The sequence below is a fragment of the Taudactylus pleione genome, unplaced genomic scaffold (assembly GCF_031769625.1).
Source record: "Taudactylus pleione unplaced genomic scaffold, aTauple2 ptg000016l, whole genome shotgun sequence".
Classification (NCBI taxonomy): domain Eukaryota; kingdom Metazoa; phylum Chordata; class Amphibia; order Anura; family Myobatrachidae; genus Taudactylus; species Taudactylus pleione.
In genome coordinates, this window is record NW_028284418.1 from 30,936,272 (window position 1) to 30,950,768 (window position 14,497).

General features: G+C 42.9%; 1 protein-coding gene across 1 annotated transcript in view; it reads left to right on the plus strand.

Moving 5' to 3' along the window:
* Nucleotides 1-3,879: 3,879 nt before the first annotated feature.
* LOC148541917 (neurotrypsin-like) overlaps nucleotides 3,880-14,497 on the plus strand; it is a 60,307-nt gene continuing 49,689 nt past the window's right edge. The window contains exons 1-4 of the mRNA XM_088473488.1: nucleotides 3,880-4,123; nucleotides 10,049-10,094; nucleotides 13,168-13,410; nucleotides 14,093-14,231. Of these exons, the coding sequence (XP_088329614.1) occupies nucleotides 4,052-4,123; nucleotides 10,049-10,094; nucleotides 13,168-13,410; nucleotides 14,093-14,231 (500 nt within the window). The 5' untranslated portion in view covers nucleotides 3,880-4,051. The remainder of the gene's footprint in view (nucleotides 4,124-10,048; nucleotides 10,095-13,167; nucleotides 13,411-14,092; nucleotides 14,232-14,497) is intronic.

Here is a 14,497-nt window from a genome sequence, read left to right on the forward strand (position 1 = left end):
CAATCCTTTAATCATGTGGCCCGAAAAATAAGGTCACATTTGATTGGCTACAGCACGCAGTCTGCAATTGCAAACATAAGAGTGCAAATGATCCTAACGCAAAATGCACATGTATTTTTAAAGATAACACACTTATCAACAGTACATTCACAGATAATAAATCTTACTTTGTTTTTTAAATTGTGTGAAAAAAAAGAGAACGGAGAAAAAAGCCACGAAATGAACAATAAAGTTTATTGACACATGATAAAAAACTCGTTTTAAAGAACAGCAAGAGTTAAACACTATTAATTAGATAATTGACAACAAGCTCATAACAAGCTGATCGATAGTCGATGAAAACATGACATGTGACCATCAAAACAACACATACGGCCGCAAACATCAGAACATAATTAGCATACAACGACTGACAGCGCCTGACTACGATTGTTTCGTTCGTTCGATCAGATCAGTCGGTAGCTAGAGGAGGTGCAGTGCTAACAAATGGGCGTCACTTTGTTTACGATTGACCTGTCGTACGACCGCAATTTGTGGTCGTTGGCCGTACGATCGTGTGGCCGCAACGACCGACTCTGAATGAGGTCCTTTATGTGTGATCATTTTGCATCTTTTGCCTATACACGCTCCCATTTTTTGCACAATCCAATTTCAAAAACCGCGATGCGCCATTCTGTTGAAAACTGTCTGTGGTGTAACCAGCGAATAGTACAGCAGGAAATGAGGAAATCTGTCTGTACCCCAACAAAAGGCAAACTGCCATAGGAAAACAATATAGAAGTGTATTAGTGGCCCTAATAAAAGTATGTGGGGTTCTTAATTTGTATTAAATGGCTGTTTATATGCATTATGCTATAACAGTGGAAATTTGATAGAAAGCTATTTTTGGGGGGCAAAATAAATGCTGCAGTTAAATTAGGGGTATATTAAAATGGGTGCAAGTATATTTTTGTGCCATTTTAGGGCACTTTTAACAAATGCAATGTTTGAACATTTCCGATCCATACAGCCCCCCAAAATACCTGACCCACTACCTTAAACCCGGTTTCCAAAATTTTTCACCGCAAAAATAACATGTAATTATTGCCCAAATCACGCTAATTAAAAACTTTTTTTCCCTAATTGGTCATTAAGGAGGGGGCCCAAGGGGTTCTGCACCAAGTCCCAACATTTTTACCTTAAATACGGGTTTTGTACAACTCATAACCTGCTCTGGTGGTGGAGAAAACTTTTAGCTGCTTTTGGCTATGGAGAAGTCGAAACCCGCGGCTAATAGGATTGCTCAATAAGTATAAATTCTTACAATAAGCAGTTTTATGCCGAAAAGCGGCTTATCGCAGATAATTGAATTTGGACTATAATGTACTAGGTACTTAGAATTAGTTTTTCTGTTGTAAAGGAATTAGTAGTGTATTGGCCCAGGTCACTTGTATTGGACCTGTCTTTTGCGTCTTTACCCTAGAATGTGTACTTTTTCCCTCAACTTGGCTACTTTTCCCTCAATTTTGCTACTTTCACCCTCATTGTGCCACTTTTTCCTCAATTTGCAGTGTACTAGGTACTAAGGATTAATTTTTTCGTCTGCTTCGTCACAAAGTTTGTGAAAGGTGTTATTTGGCGTGATTTGAGGATAGGTGTATGTGGACACCTTTATTATGTGGAGATCTGAAAATGTTTGGCCACAATCTCCATGTATGCCTGGTCTAGTTCCTGCTGTTGTTACAGGCTTCAATCTTATAACACTTTCTGGAGAGAAATAAGATTTTGGATGAGGATCTTCATGATCTTAAGTCCTAAAGGTCATTTCAAACAACAACTTGTGGAGGGCAGGGGTTGAATTAGTAACCGGAGAGTGGTGTACAGCTTTATTAGAACCAAATATTGGAATACTAAATGCAGCTACTTAGGCACAGGTATGAGGAGAGTGAATAATGGAACTGAAGGGACTATATATAATATAATCAGCATTTGCACCAGTAGAGGATAGTACAGAGTGAGATTTTATTATACTTTCCTTCTTCTGAGTAGTCAATCTCATACTAGGTCTACTGGACTTTATTAGGGATGGACATCTCCAATTTTTTCAAAAGATCAATGTTCATATCCGATAGTTTGCGTTTTTTAAATGATTCTGTAGCCAACACGTATTAGTAGAATTGATCCAAAAATCATAATGTGGAAGCAGCGATAAATTTACCTGTTCCCTGGCAACCCCAATGTCTCCTATTCCACTGCGCATGTGTCGTCTTGTATTTTTGCTTTCATTTTTTTTTTTTTTTTTTTAAATGAGCACAACCGATTTTACTGTCCATGCTAACCACGCATGCGTCAAAATAATAGGAAAGATCGATATTATTTTTGACAATAACTTTCTGTTTTAAATACCTACATGGTGATCCCAATTCATTCCGAAAGATCGATACTGGACCGCCAATTGGCCATCCCTAGACTCTATAAAGAGTATAAGCCCACCCAGTGTGAGGAAGGGGTGGAGCTATTTCATGCTTCTGCAAAAATTAGCCCCTTCTTCACATGTGGCAGAATTCTACCCTGCCACTGGTTTTTCATGTTTATGGATAAAAAGTCTTAAGCAATGAAAATTAATATTTTATAATGAAATCAATGTTATTTGTTTATTTTAATGTTGTTAACAAGACTGAAACAAACTGTTAAACAGGCTGAACAAAGAAGAAACTGAATGTTAAATAAAGATACCGAAGGAGTGAATTATTGTAGTATTGCAAAAGAAAAACATTGTCACGCCTAGTTACACTTCTGTTCAAGTATTTCAGCATGCAGTTTGTTTTTGTCTGAGTGGTATACTGACCTTTGCACCGTGTCAGAGTAATATTTGATTACAAATTTAAATCATATACTAAGATAACTATGGCATTAGAATACCTTCTATACTACCTTCTTTTGGGCGTAACTACCATAGGTGAAAGGGGTGCAGCTGCTATGGGCCCCTGAAATTTTTTGGGGGCCCATCTTCCTTGTCAAAGTTGCATGTGTTATATATATTTTTCACCATTGGGTGGTACATTGGGGCCCTTACAAACTTTTGCTATGGAGCCTTCAAATACCTAGTTACGCCCCTGCACCATGTCCTCATTTGCAGAACTGCAGATCGAGATGCACAGGAGACACGGATTTACATGCCACAGAATAGAACTACTAGAATAAAACTACCTGAAAATGGATATGAAAGAGGACGAGAGACTTAAAGATTTTTTATTCATTGGTTCTAGGTTTTAAAATTTCTAGTTTTATTTTCCCTTATTTATTATTTAGAGTTAGCATTACTATTACTATTTTAAACACAGTTAACTGGGAAAATGTGTTTAATGGAATTTAGCTAAGCAGTTATGAACCAGGCAGTTTAAAACAGAACACTGAATTGAATTTTACATATGTTCAGTAACAGGATGGGATCAGTCGCAGAGGAATTTTATTCTTCCCACTCCATAGATAATTAAAATTGTCAGATGGCGTGCATCCGCTAGGATGGGTGGCACAGAAGTATTCAGTCAATTCGAATGCTAAGTATTTGTCCTTCACTAAGGATGCTTGTTTAGTTTAACCTAATTTACTTTTAACTGCTTTAATTAAGACAATTTTTAAATGTAAAAATGTATACAGTACTTAAATAGCATAATGATCCAGAGTCAGGGGCTTTTATAATAAATGAGGGTGTGGTAGATGGGTTGGAGATGAGTGCAAAGTAAAGGCTGGGACAGAGGAAAGAGGAGGTGGTTGTCAGACCTACAGTTGCTGAGTGAGTGGGTGGAGATGTGAGCTGAGATCCTGGTACAGTCACACTGCTGCTAGCCTGCACTTGTTTGATACCTCGCTCTGTGGGTGATGATGAGTCCTGCACTGTGTTGTGTGAGGACCAGCAGTAGCAGAATGCTGCAGTAGTACAGTACCCTATAATTCAACACCAGCAAGTGCTGCAGCTTTGTGTCCAGGACTTAAATGAGGAGCAGCCAGCTGACCCTAATAAAGGGAAGAGACAGAGAAGAGGGCAGCTGCAGCACAGTGCTTAGTCACAATGAGACCAGTGGGCTTACATGGAGTGCTAGTCATTCTCACGTGCATCTGCTTCATATCTGGAGACTTCCAGGTAAGAATCTACATATAACAAAGACTCATCTCTTAAGTCACAAGCTGTTCAGTGTTATCAGTGTGTCAGACTTTGTCCTACTAATGACCATGTAATCTGTCCTGTTTTGCACTAATACCTCCATTCAGTTGCCTAATGCAGAACGAACAGCAATATAGAGCAAGTGCAATATATTTTTTTTTCAATGACACACAGCATGATGTAAGTCATGCTGCAATATGTTCTCCTCTCCTGCTCCTCGTCTACTGTGCAAGACAAGGCAGCAGCACTGCAGTAGCTGCAAAAAGTATGACTGTCTATATATCTACTTATATGGAGTATGCTAATAGCCCACGAGATTTCCATTAAGGCTCTGCAGTGGAGCAGTATGTGGATGGTTAAAATAAATGTATGAAGGCCTTAGTGTTAGTATGTGTGTCATCTATATCTACCTCTGTCTATCATACAATACAGTGCTAGTTAATTCCGCATTCTTTATATGCTCTTTTGCTTGCGGATATTATCAGAAGTGCATGTGTCAATGATTGGGATGAATAAAGGGATGGGTTTGAGTTATCTATGGAATCTGCATCTGTAAATTCTCCAGACCTGTCATCCTGATTCATTATATTCCCCTGCATCTATCTATTAAAGCACTCAGCAATGAATGTTGAGCTATAGGTAGGGGCTGAACACCTGTGTACTCTAGGAAATTGGGTCATCTTTTTACATAGCAATTGCTTGCATCAAGTAAAACATTTGCTCCTAAATGCACTCATCCTCCCAAAAGATTTAGCATGAAAGCCTAAATTTGGAGGGCACCTTTTGCAACTACACAGGTCATCCACTGGAAGGCCAGCTGTGCCGATTCCTCTACAATTTATATATTTGTACATTAGAGCATGATGTAACGTCTGGAAATACAACTTTTGTATCTTTTTTCCAATGTTGTATTTTCGTGGAACGATTTTTCTTTGTACTACAAAGGAATGAGTGGTGTAGTGGTACTGTTGGAGGTTTTGGTGCTACTGAAGATCATGCATATGGTTGTGGTATGTTAGGTTGACAGTTCTGATGTCGACATAAGAATGTCTCTTCCGGATCCCGACAGTCCTACGACCAGTAACTGGGTGGCCTTCCGGTGAGTACTTTCCCCCTAACCCTAATCTCTATCCATTCCCCTAGTGCAGGGCTTGGGATGGGGAACCTCAGGCCCGGGGCCAGAATCTATGCAGCAGTGCTGCCTGGAGGGTCCTTAGGACGCTTCAGACAGTCAGACCACTGCCCTTGCAGCTCCCCAGAGCATCCTCAGGGCATTGCTGTCGTGATTACAGCAATGCTCCAGGCATTGCTGTAATCACTGGCGATTGTGGCCTGTCCCCGTGTGACATCACACGGAGGGGGCATGGCCTGCATCGGGCCCGCAAATATTGTTATATATATCAGAATGGTCCTTGGCAGAAAAAAGGTTCCCCACCCCTGCCCTAGTGCCTAACACTAACCTCCCGCTAGTGCCTAATAGTAATCCTCCCAGCGGCACCTAACCCTGACCATTGGCATTCTGAGAATGTGAAACATGTCAACATTCTGATGATTTCGACATGTTGCTTGTTGAATCATGTAGACATTATGAATGTCGGCATGGTAACTGTGCACCATGTGACCGCAAACCCATTCATATTTACACGTTTCATGACATAAGCAAATTAGAGGTGTATTTACTAAGCAGTGTTAGGAGACAGAGTGAAAAGCGATAAGAAAGTGATAAGGTGCCAGCCAATCAGCTCCCAACTGTCATTTTTCAAACACAGCCTGTGAGATGACAGTTGGGAGCTGATTGGCTGGCACCTTATCACTATCTTATCACTTTTCACTCCGTCTCCTAACACTGCTTAGTAAATAGACCCCTTAGTAACTATCATACTGACTTTATCCTAGGTAGAAATGTATATAACACATAAATATGAATACATAATAAACCTATTTTAAAAATAGGGAATATTTTACTTTTAAGGAAGGAAAAACTGAAGCTTTTTTTGCGGTGTACTAACTAAGTACTTTAACCCCTTCCCTGAGGATTAAGTGCACAGAATAGGCTTCATGTATGACAGTTATTTAAAACATGTTGGTCTCGTGTTTTTATGGGATGTTGTATTTATAGTATACACTGTAATGAAAACATGTAAGTTCATACCTTGACTGTCATAAGTTCCCGGATTTCTATTCTGCGCTGTCTCCAGCCCAAGGTTACTATACACAGTGTTTATAGACACAACTGTAGCATACTTTACATAGGAGACAAAACTATATGATAGCACATGGGGACAGCCTACTTGTCAACATTTCATAAACAGAGCTGGACTAAAATGATCCTGTTCTTCTGATAGATGTGAGGTTTGGATAAAGAGGAGAATCCAGCTGTGTGCTTTCTAGGGGCTCTATTTATCACAATCCACATTTTTAATGCTGATGTGATAAATAATTTTAGTCTAAATTCACAACATGAAAAGTGCCCGTCCCAGGGAAGAGTTGGCAACAGAGTGATAGCTTAAGCCAGGGGTCTTCAACCTTGACCCGCCACCTGCTGTGAAACTACACATCCCAGCATGCACTGCCACCTTTTTGATGTAACAGCATGCTAAAACTATGGCAGTGCATGCTGGGATGTGTAGTTTCACAGCAGCTGAAGGGCCAAGGTTGAAGACCCCTGGCTTACGCTATCACTATGCTTCCTGGTTCGGGGCCTCCTTGTATACTGTTCGTCCGCCAGCCGGCGCACACATCCTTGGGGGTCGTTGGAGAGGGATCTGGAGAATGCCTCTCAGCATGGAGAATGCCTCTCATCCATGAAGATCTTCAAGGTAGAATTCAGTACACAGCTAGATACGGTGGCGTCACTAGGGGGGTTCGGGTCGCTCCGGGTGACACCATCTGAAGGGGTGACACCAAAATAGCAGAGCTACTGAGCAGGACGGCAGCGGTGATGGATGACACTTGCTGCCATCCACTGTGCTGGGAAAATAATTTGCATTGGAATGGTCTTTGCTGGACAGCCTCTTATCAGGCATGACTAGGGTCATAAAGTAATCCATAAAATGCATCTGTCATCCATGCATTGAGAATTTTGAGACAAAACAACTTATCCCATTACTTGGGTATTCAAATTGATAAAGAGGAGATGGCACTTTTTGTCTTTATAAAAGACCCAGGAGACCATGGATGATTTTGGGATGCTGAATACAAACTCAGCAAGCACTCCCATGGAAACGAATTACACAAAGGAAATGATGAACCTATGTTGGGTACAAACGTAGTCATCGGCGTCACCGAATGACCCAGCAACCATGTAACCGATTATGGCAAGCATACACACTTACCAATCGGCCGCATAATGAGATGTGATAAATTAGAGAGTGATAAACTACCAGCCACTCAGCTCCTAACTGTTATGTTACAGGCTGTGGAATACAGTGAAAGGGGCTATAAGATCTATAAAGGGAACCATAAACTTTCAACTAAAGCTCCGTACACACGGAGCGATCAGACAATGATCAGATGATCGTTGTCTGATCGTCCTGCATGTGCTGGATGCTCGATATCCAGCATATGCACCAACCCCCAAATGACTATAACGACCCGCGATCAACTATCACTGCTCTCTATAGTAACCAGGCTAACCTGGTCGATATCGACCAGGTTGGCCTGCATGCACGGGCGATGGTCGATATCAGTATCAACCATCCGTGCCCGCGCATCGACCATCGTTTGGTGGTTGGAAGGGCCCATGAACAGGACGATATTAACGATATGATTGATTATAGTTATTGTTCATATCGTCCTGTTATTTCTGACCTTATGTACGCACCATAAGACTTCCAGCACTTGATAAATTCAATCTCAATTTGGGCTGGAGACACAAGTGATATTTTAATCCGTGAAGGACCAGTCATTTGGACTAGCAGAAAGCAATCCTCACAACTGCGTTCTTCAACAGAGACAGAATATAGTGGAGCATGATAAGTCAGTAGGTGATATGGTTGAGGCTGTTTTTAGATGACGTGAAACAACTAAAAATTGTATTTGAGAATCAATCACATTGATCTGAAGAATAATTTCTTGAGAGAACTACAAGGCCTTCTTGAATAACATTACAGTCCAATAAAGGGCATGATTGCAGACAATTGGCCTGATTCAGAGTTTTACAGCAAGTGCTGCATCCTGAAGCCGGGTACACACTAGATGACCTGTGTACCCAGCCGACGGCAGTTGCGACGGAACGACATATCATGCGGTCCGTACACACCACACAATCTGGTGAACAATATGTAGTTTCTCACCGCATCCAAAATGCATGGGGTCATCAGTCAGATCTTCAAATTGAGCAGCATGTATGGCAAATCTGAAAATGCAATGGATGTTCCCGCGGGAGCACGCATTGTGCATACACACTAGACAATTTGCCAATCGGCAAATTGTTTAAAAAATTGTCCAGTGTGTACCCAGATTAAGACGCAGCATCGGATCTTCTGCGAGACCATCAGCAATCTGAGTAACCCTGTCGTTACTCAAATTACCCCCCGCAGTTACTCAGATCGCCCCCCGTGATCCGGTGCCAAGGCCAGGAAGTCTGCATCGGAAGATGCAGATCCTGGCTTCTGCACTCCCAGAAAGCAGGGGTCGACATACGCTTTTTTTGGAATGGAGGTCGGCACTGCTCACTCCCTGCCCCCAAATAGCCACTGCCTGTCAATCGGCATTGTACGTAAAACATTGGGTTTATGTACAATACTGAATCAGGCCCAATGTCTCTACTTGGAGAAATACATCACAAGCTATTAAAATAAATGGTTTAGTGAACTAAGGGCCTGATTCAGAGCCGGACGCTCTGACCAGAGCGCTCGCTCTGAATCAGGGCCCTCCCACATGAAAATGGAGCGGCCTTATGGATGCTCGCATAGCTGTGGGTCACCACCCACAGCTTATGCGAGCGTCCATGATGATTGTCGCGATGGTCAAGACCATCGCGACCATCGGGCTTGCGACGGAGACCCTGCGGTAGGGTCCCGCTGCCGCAAGCCCTGGAGTGATTTTGGCTCTATCAGAGCCAAAATCACTCCCACTGACATCACTAGTGATGTCAGTTGGCCGGCTTCCGCTGTCCGCTCGCGAGTGGGTCGATGGTCTGCACTGCGCATGCGCCCGACGGAGGGAGCTCCGTCGTGCGCATGCGCGAGACACGACGAGCGAAGGACTTTCCTTCGCTCGTAGTGTCTCATCAAAGGGGGCGTGCTGTCGATGTTGACTGACAGCACGCCCCCTTTGGTGGGCGTGCCAGGGGCGTGCCTGCCAGACGGAGGCGTTCCCAAGGGAACGCCTACCGTCTGAAGCCGGCCCCACTGACATCACTAGTGATGTCAGTGGGAGTGATTTTGGCTCCGATAGAGCCAAAATCACTCCTGGCCTTGCGGGTGAGAAACTCAACCGCAGGCTTCTGCTCGCAGTTTCGATGGTCGCGATGGTCAAAACCATCGCGACCATCATCCTGCACGCTCGTATATGCTGTGGGTGGTGACCCACAGCTATACGAGCGTCCAGGAGGACGCTCCATATTAATGGAGGTGGGCCCTGATTCAGAGCGAGCGCTCTGGTCAGAGCGTCCGGCTCTGAATCAGGGCCACAGTGCTTTATGGGATTGATACTTTAAAATAAAGCTTTCACAAAAGTGAGTACTGTTGGGTTTTTTCAGCAAAAATGTGTTTTCCTGATAAGTATTCACTTGCAATAATATAATACACAAGTGTATTATGACCTTATATTGTACATATCTATTATAGAACAATAAATGATGACTTGCTGACCTCTGTCTGAATTCCAGTTATTTCCTAGTTAAAATGTACTGAATTATTGCCTTACTCTTACTGGCATATATGTTCTGCTAATTCCTAGGATATCGTAAATTCCCTGCAAGCACAGAAACACCGGCTTACTACAGGTAAGGACACGAATGAGCCTACGTCACTGATCTCATAACTTTGCATCTGCTCTTTCCAGGGTATTTTTTAACTTTTTACTAATTACCTTTTGTATTTTATTTCACAGAAGATTAAATCATTGTATAGTTAATTTTATGGCCAGTTATATGTATGCTAATGTAGTAAAATGTATATATACTCTATATGAATATTGAAAACACTTATTTTCATGCAATTGGCATAGAGTTAAAAATTTTAAAAAAGTGCCCAAAATTTTTAATTTGTTGGTTTTTGTAGTAGATGTACAATATTTTTTTGTTTTATTGTTATGTATTTACAAATGTTCTGCCACAATGTGCAATAGGATAAAAGCAGCAAATATACTGTAGCTTATACTTGTGTGCCAGATATGCATAGTCCGTCCACTTTTAAGACAGAGTAATTAATGGTGCATACACACGGTCAGACTTTGTAGGACGATATGAACGATAATGATATCGTTTATCGTTATATCGTTCATATCGTCCCTTTTTTGGCCCCTTCCAACCCCCAAACGATGTACGATGCGTGGGCACGGATGGTCGATAACGATAACAACCATCACCCGTGCATTCAGTCCAACCTGGTCGATATCGACCAGGTTACTATGATCGTGGGTCATTATAGTCGGTTGGGGGTTGGTGGTGTGCTGGATGTTCGATATTGAACATCCAGCACATGCAGGATGATCAGACAACGTTATCGTTGTCTGATCTGACCGTGTGTATGCACCTTAAGTTTTAAGTAGTAAAACATATTTGCAATGTATTTTTCAGAATTATGGGATGTGAATATTTTTTTATTTTTTTTTAAAAGGAGTGGAATTTCCCATAAGTTACAAGAATAGACTTCAAATACTCAGGTGGTTATTATTGTAACACAATTTACAAACAAATGTTTATCCAAAAATAAGCAACTTATTTTAGCTTTTGCTTTTGTTTACATTTACTAAGCACACGCAAGGAAAGGAATCTATTCTGAAACAGAGGGCCTGATTCAGAACAAGTGGGTCGATGGCTGGTCAATGGCCGGGCAGTGTGCACGCGCGGCGTGCGCACTGCGCGTGAGAAATTCACTTGCTCTGGGGCTCGCTACAAACGGGGCGGCTGTCAATTGTTGATTGACAGCTCGCCCCGGCTTGTAGGCCGGTCGGGGGGTGGCTTGCCAAACGGAGGAGTTCCCGAAGGAACGCTTGCCGTTGGGGACGGCCCTACTGACATCACGAGTGATGTCAGTAGTGAGCTTCCGGCTCTATTAGAGCCGGAAACTCACTGGGGCTTGTGGCATGGTGCTTGCGGCAGACGAGACCCGACCACAAGGGTCTCGTCGCAAGCCCGATGGTCACGTCCATCACCTGGCTGCTCGCTAAAGCTGTGGGTGGTCACCCACAGCTTAGCGAGCGGCCAGAAGGCCGGTCCAAAAAAAAAAACGCCCTTCAGACCAGCAAGCGGGTCTGAATCAGGGCCAGAGTGTCAAGAGGTTACTTTTTAATTTGCCTCTGTTTTTTAGGGTCTTAGAATGAAAGGCTGCTTTACAAACCACACCAGGTTGGACTCAAGCTAAAAGTCTACTTAAAACTTTCTATATTTTAGCAATAAAACTATATTTCTCTTGCCTCCTTGGTCCTACGGGGGAAGAACACCGACTAAAGATACATCTTTAATTCACAGGTTCTCATTTGTGTCATTTGCAAAGGAAAAGCACTGTACAGTTGTGTGACATTAGTGGATCTGAGGTTTATGCAGAAGTAGGATACAGACAATTATACCTTAAACCAGTGGTTTCCAAACTGGGTCCTAAAGGCACCCCAACAGTTCAGGTTTTAAAGGATATCCACGCTTAAGCGCAGATGACTTAATTATTACAGATTTAGCTATCTGTGCTCAAACATAGGTATACTTCTGGACTCCGGGCCGGTGCTAGGGTGTTCGGCGCCCCCTTGCAAACTATAAATGTGTGCCCTCCTCCCATTTTCTATAAAGAGACAGCATGCACCGAAGGCTCACGTTGCAAAAAAGGGGTGTGGTCTCACAAGGAAGGGACTTGGCCACATGATAGCAGCGCAATCTTCACATTACACCGCACAAAGCGCACTTGATTCTCATTAAACCACATAGTAATATCCCTTATTCACGTTACGACACACAGTAGTGCCCCTTATTCACGTTACACCACACAGTGGTAGTGCCCCTTATACACATAATGCCACAGTGGTAGTGCCCCATATACACATAATACTACAGTGGTAGTGCCCCTTATACACATAATGCCACAGTGGTAGTGCCCCTTATACGCATAATGCTACAGTGATAGTGCCCATTATACACATAATGCCACAGTAGTAGTGCCCCTTATACACATAATGCCACAGTAGTAGTGCCTCTTACACATAATGCCTTCAGGAATAGTGCCCCTTATACACATAATGCCCACAGTAGTAGTGCCCCTTATACACATAATGCCCACAGTAGTAGTGCCCCTTATACACATAATGCCACAGTAGTAGTGCCCCTTATACACATAATGCCATAGTAGTAGTGCCCCTTATACACATAATGCCCACAGTAGTAGTGCCCCTTATACACATAATGCCACAGTAGTAGTGCCCCTTACACATAATGCCTTCAGGAATAGTGCCCCTTATACACATAATGCCCACAGTAGTAGTGCCCCATTACACATTATGCAACACAGACACACAACACTGTACTTACCTGAAGCCCCGCACCTGGCCCGCCACCATCAGAAAGCTTCTCGCGATCAGCATTATGGGAGAGACCTCATGACCTCTCTCCCTATACACACTACGGTAGCCTAAAGGCAGTGTTTAGGAGTGAGCTCTAGCCTCCGGCTGCAGGGAAGTACCAAAATCCCAGCAGACTCATGGCAAATGGAGAAGGTGTGGTGCAGGGCTGGCTCACCACATCGTACCGACCCCGGTTGGACTGTTGTTGTGCCTTGAGGACTGAGTTTGGGAACCATTGCCTTAAGATCAATGCACTACTGTTCTATGTTTTATTGTTTATTTAGCGCAACTATTCATTACATTTGCAGGTTACAGCCTTTGCTCTGATGGTGTAGATTCTCTGGGTTACTACAATGGGTCCATTTGTGTGACAGAGTCTGGATCTGATTGCCTAAACTGGGCAGAGTTTCCTGATTATATGCAGCAGTACCCAGGACGAGGACTTGGGTACCACAACTACTGCAGGAATCCTGATGGAGGAACGACGCCTTGGTGCTTTTTTCGGCAACATTCTGGAGTAATTAGTTGGGCTCACTGTGACTGCAGCCAGGGTACGGTCTATCTAAAATAAATGTGTTTGGGGAAGTCCCATAAGTATTGTGTAGTGTACATTTGATAGTAGACAGCTTGTTGGTATATAGGTGTTAAAATGCACTTGTCACACACCATATATTCCAATAGTTCCTGTTATTGAACTGTCCTGATAGTCAGCACTTTTGTCTAAGCATAGTGAGTTGGAATATCACATGAATCAGTGGCAAATCAAGGGTGTTTTATAGGGAGTGGGTTTGTGGGCAGCTTAGTGGTTCTAAAGTGGCAGCTAAGCCACAAAGGATGTACCACAGTCTCTCATGTGTGGCTGCACCCTTAAATCGGTTCCAGATAAGGGCAGTGTTGAAAGGCAGGGGTGGAACAGGGCATTATCCATCTGCATAGCAAAACATGGCTAAAGGCCTTGCAATACTCTCAAAAGATCATAGTGGGGTTCTGAAATTGTGCACTACAACCCTGACTGCTCTGATTTGGATTGGAGGGGCAGCCATTTTTCTGCATAATAATACTATACTACCTATACATTTTTTTTAGGAACTAGTGACCCCACCGAGGCACAACAGTTTTTAAGTGACCTGCCTCCCTAAGTGGTATTTGTCTGTGTGAAGGCTGAAATGTTATTGTAACCAACTGAATGGTTTGTCATTTCTTTGAGTTAGAAATATACGTTGTTCGTCACAGGTGCCGTCCGTGTGCTGGATGACCGATCTTCCCATACTGGCGGAGTAGAGATCTACATAAATGGTATTTGGGGAACCATATGTGGCGATCACTGGACTGACTGGGATGCAAGTGTTGTCTGCAGACAGCTCGGAATCAGGTTAGTTTGAGGCATTCCTGAAAACAGCCTGGTCATGCATAAAAGCCATATTGATGGATCTAATTTTGGAAGCGCACTGGTTGTGCAGTGCAGATTCCCTGGTTTTGCATCCTAGATTTATTTTGTTTCTTCCATCATATTTGAGGCATATACCTACCGTCCCAGCATGAGTGCCACTTCCGCCTATGTTTGAGAAGGCAAATATACCTGAACTGGCACACTGTCACTTCAAGGCCCTTATTTGTTTAAAACTGTTTTATTTACAT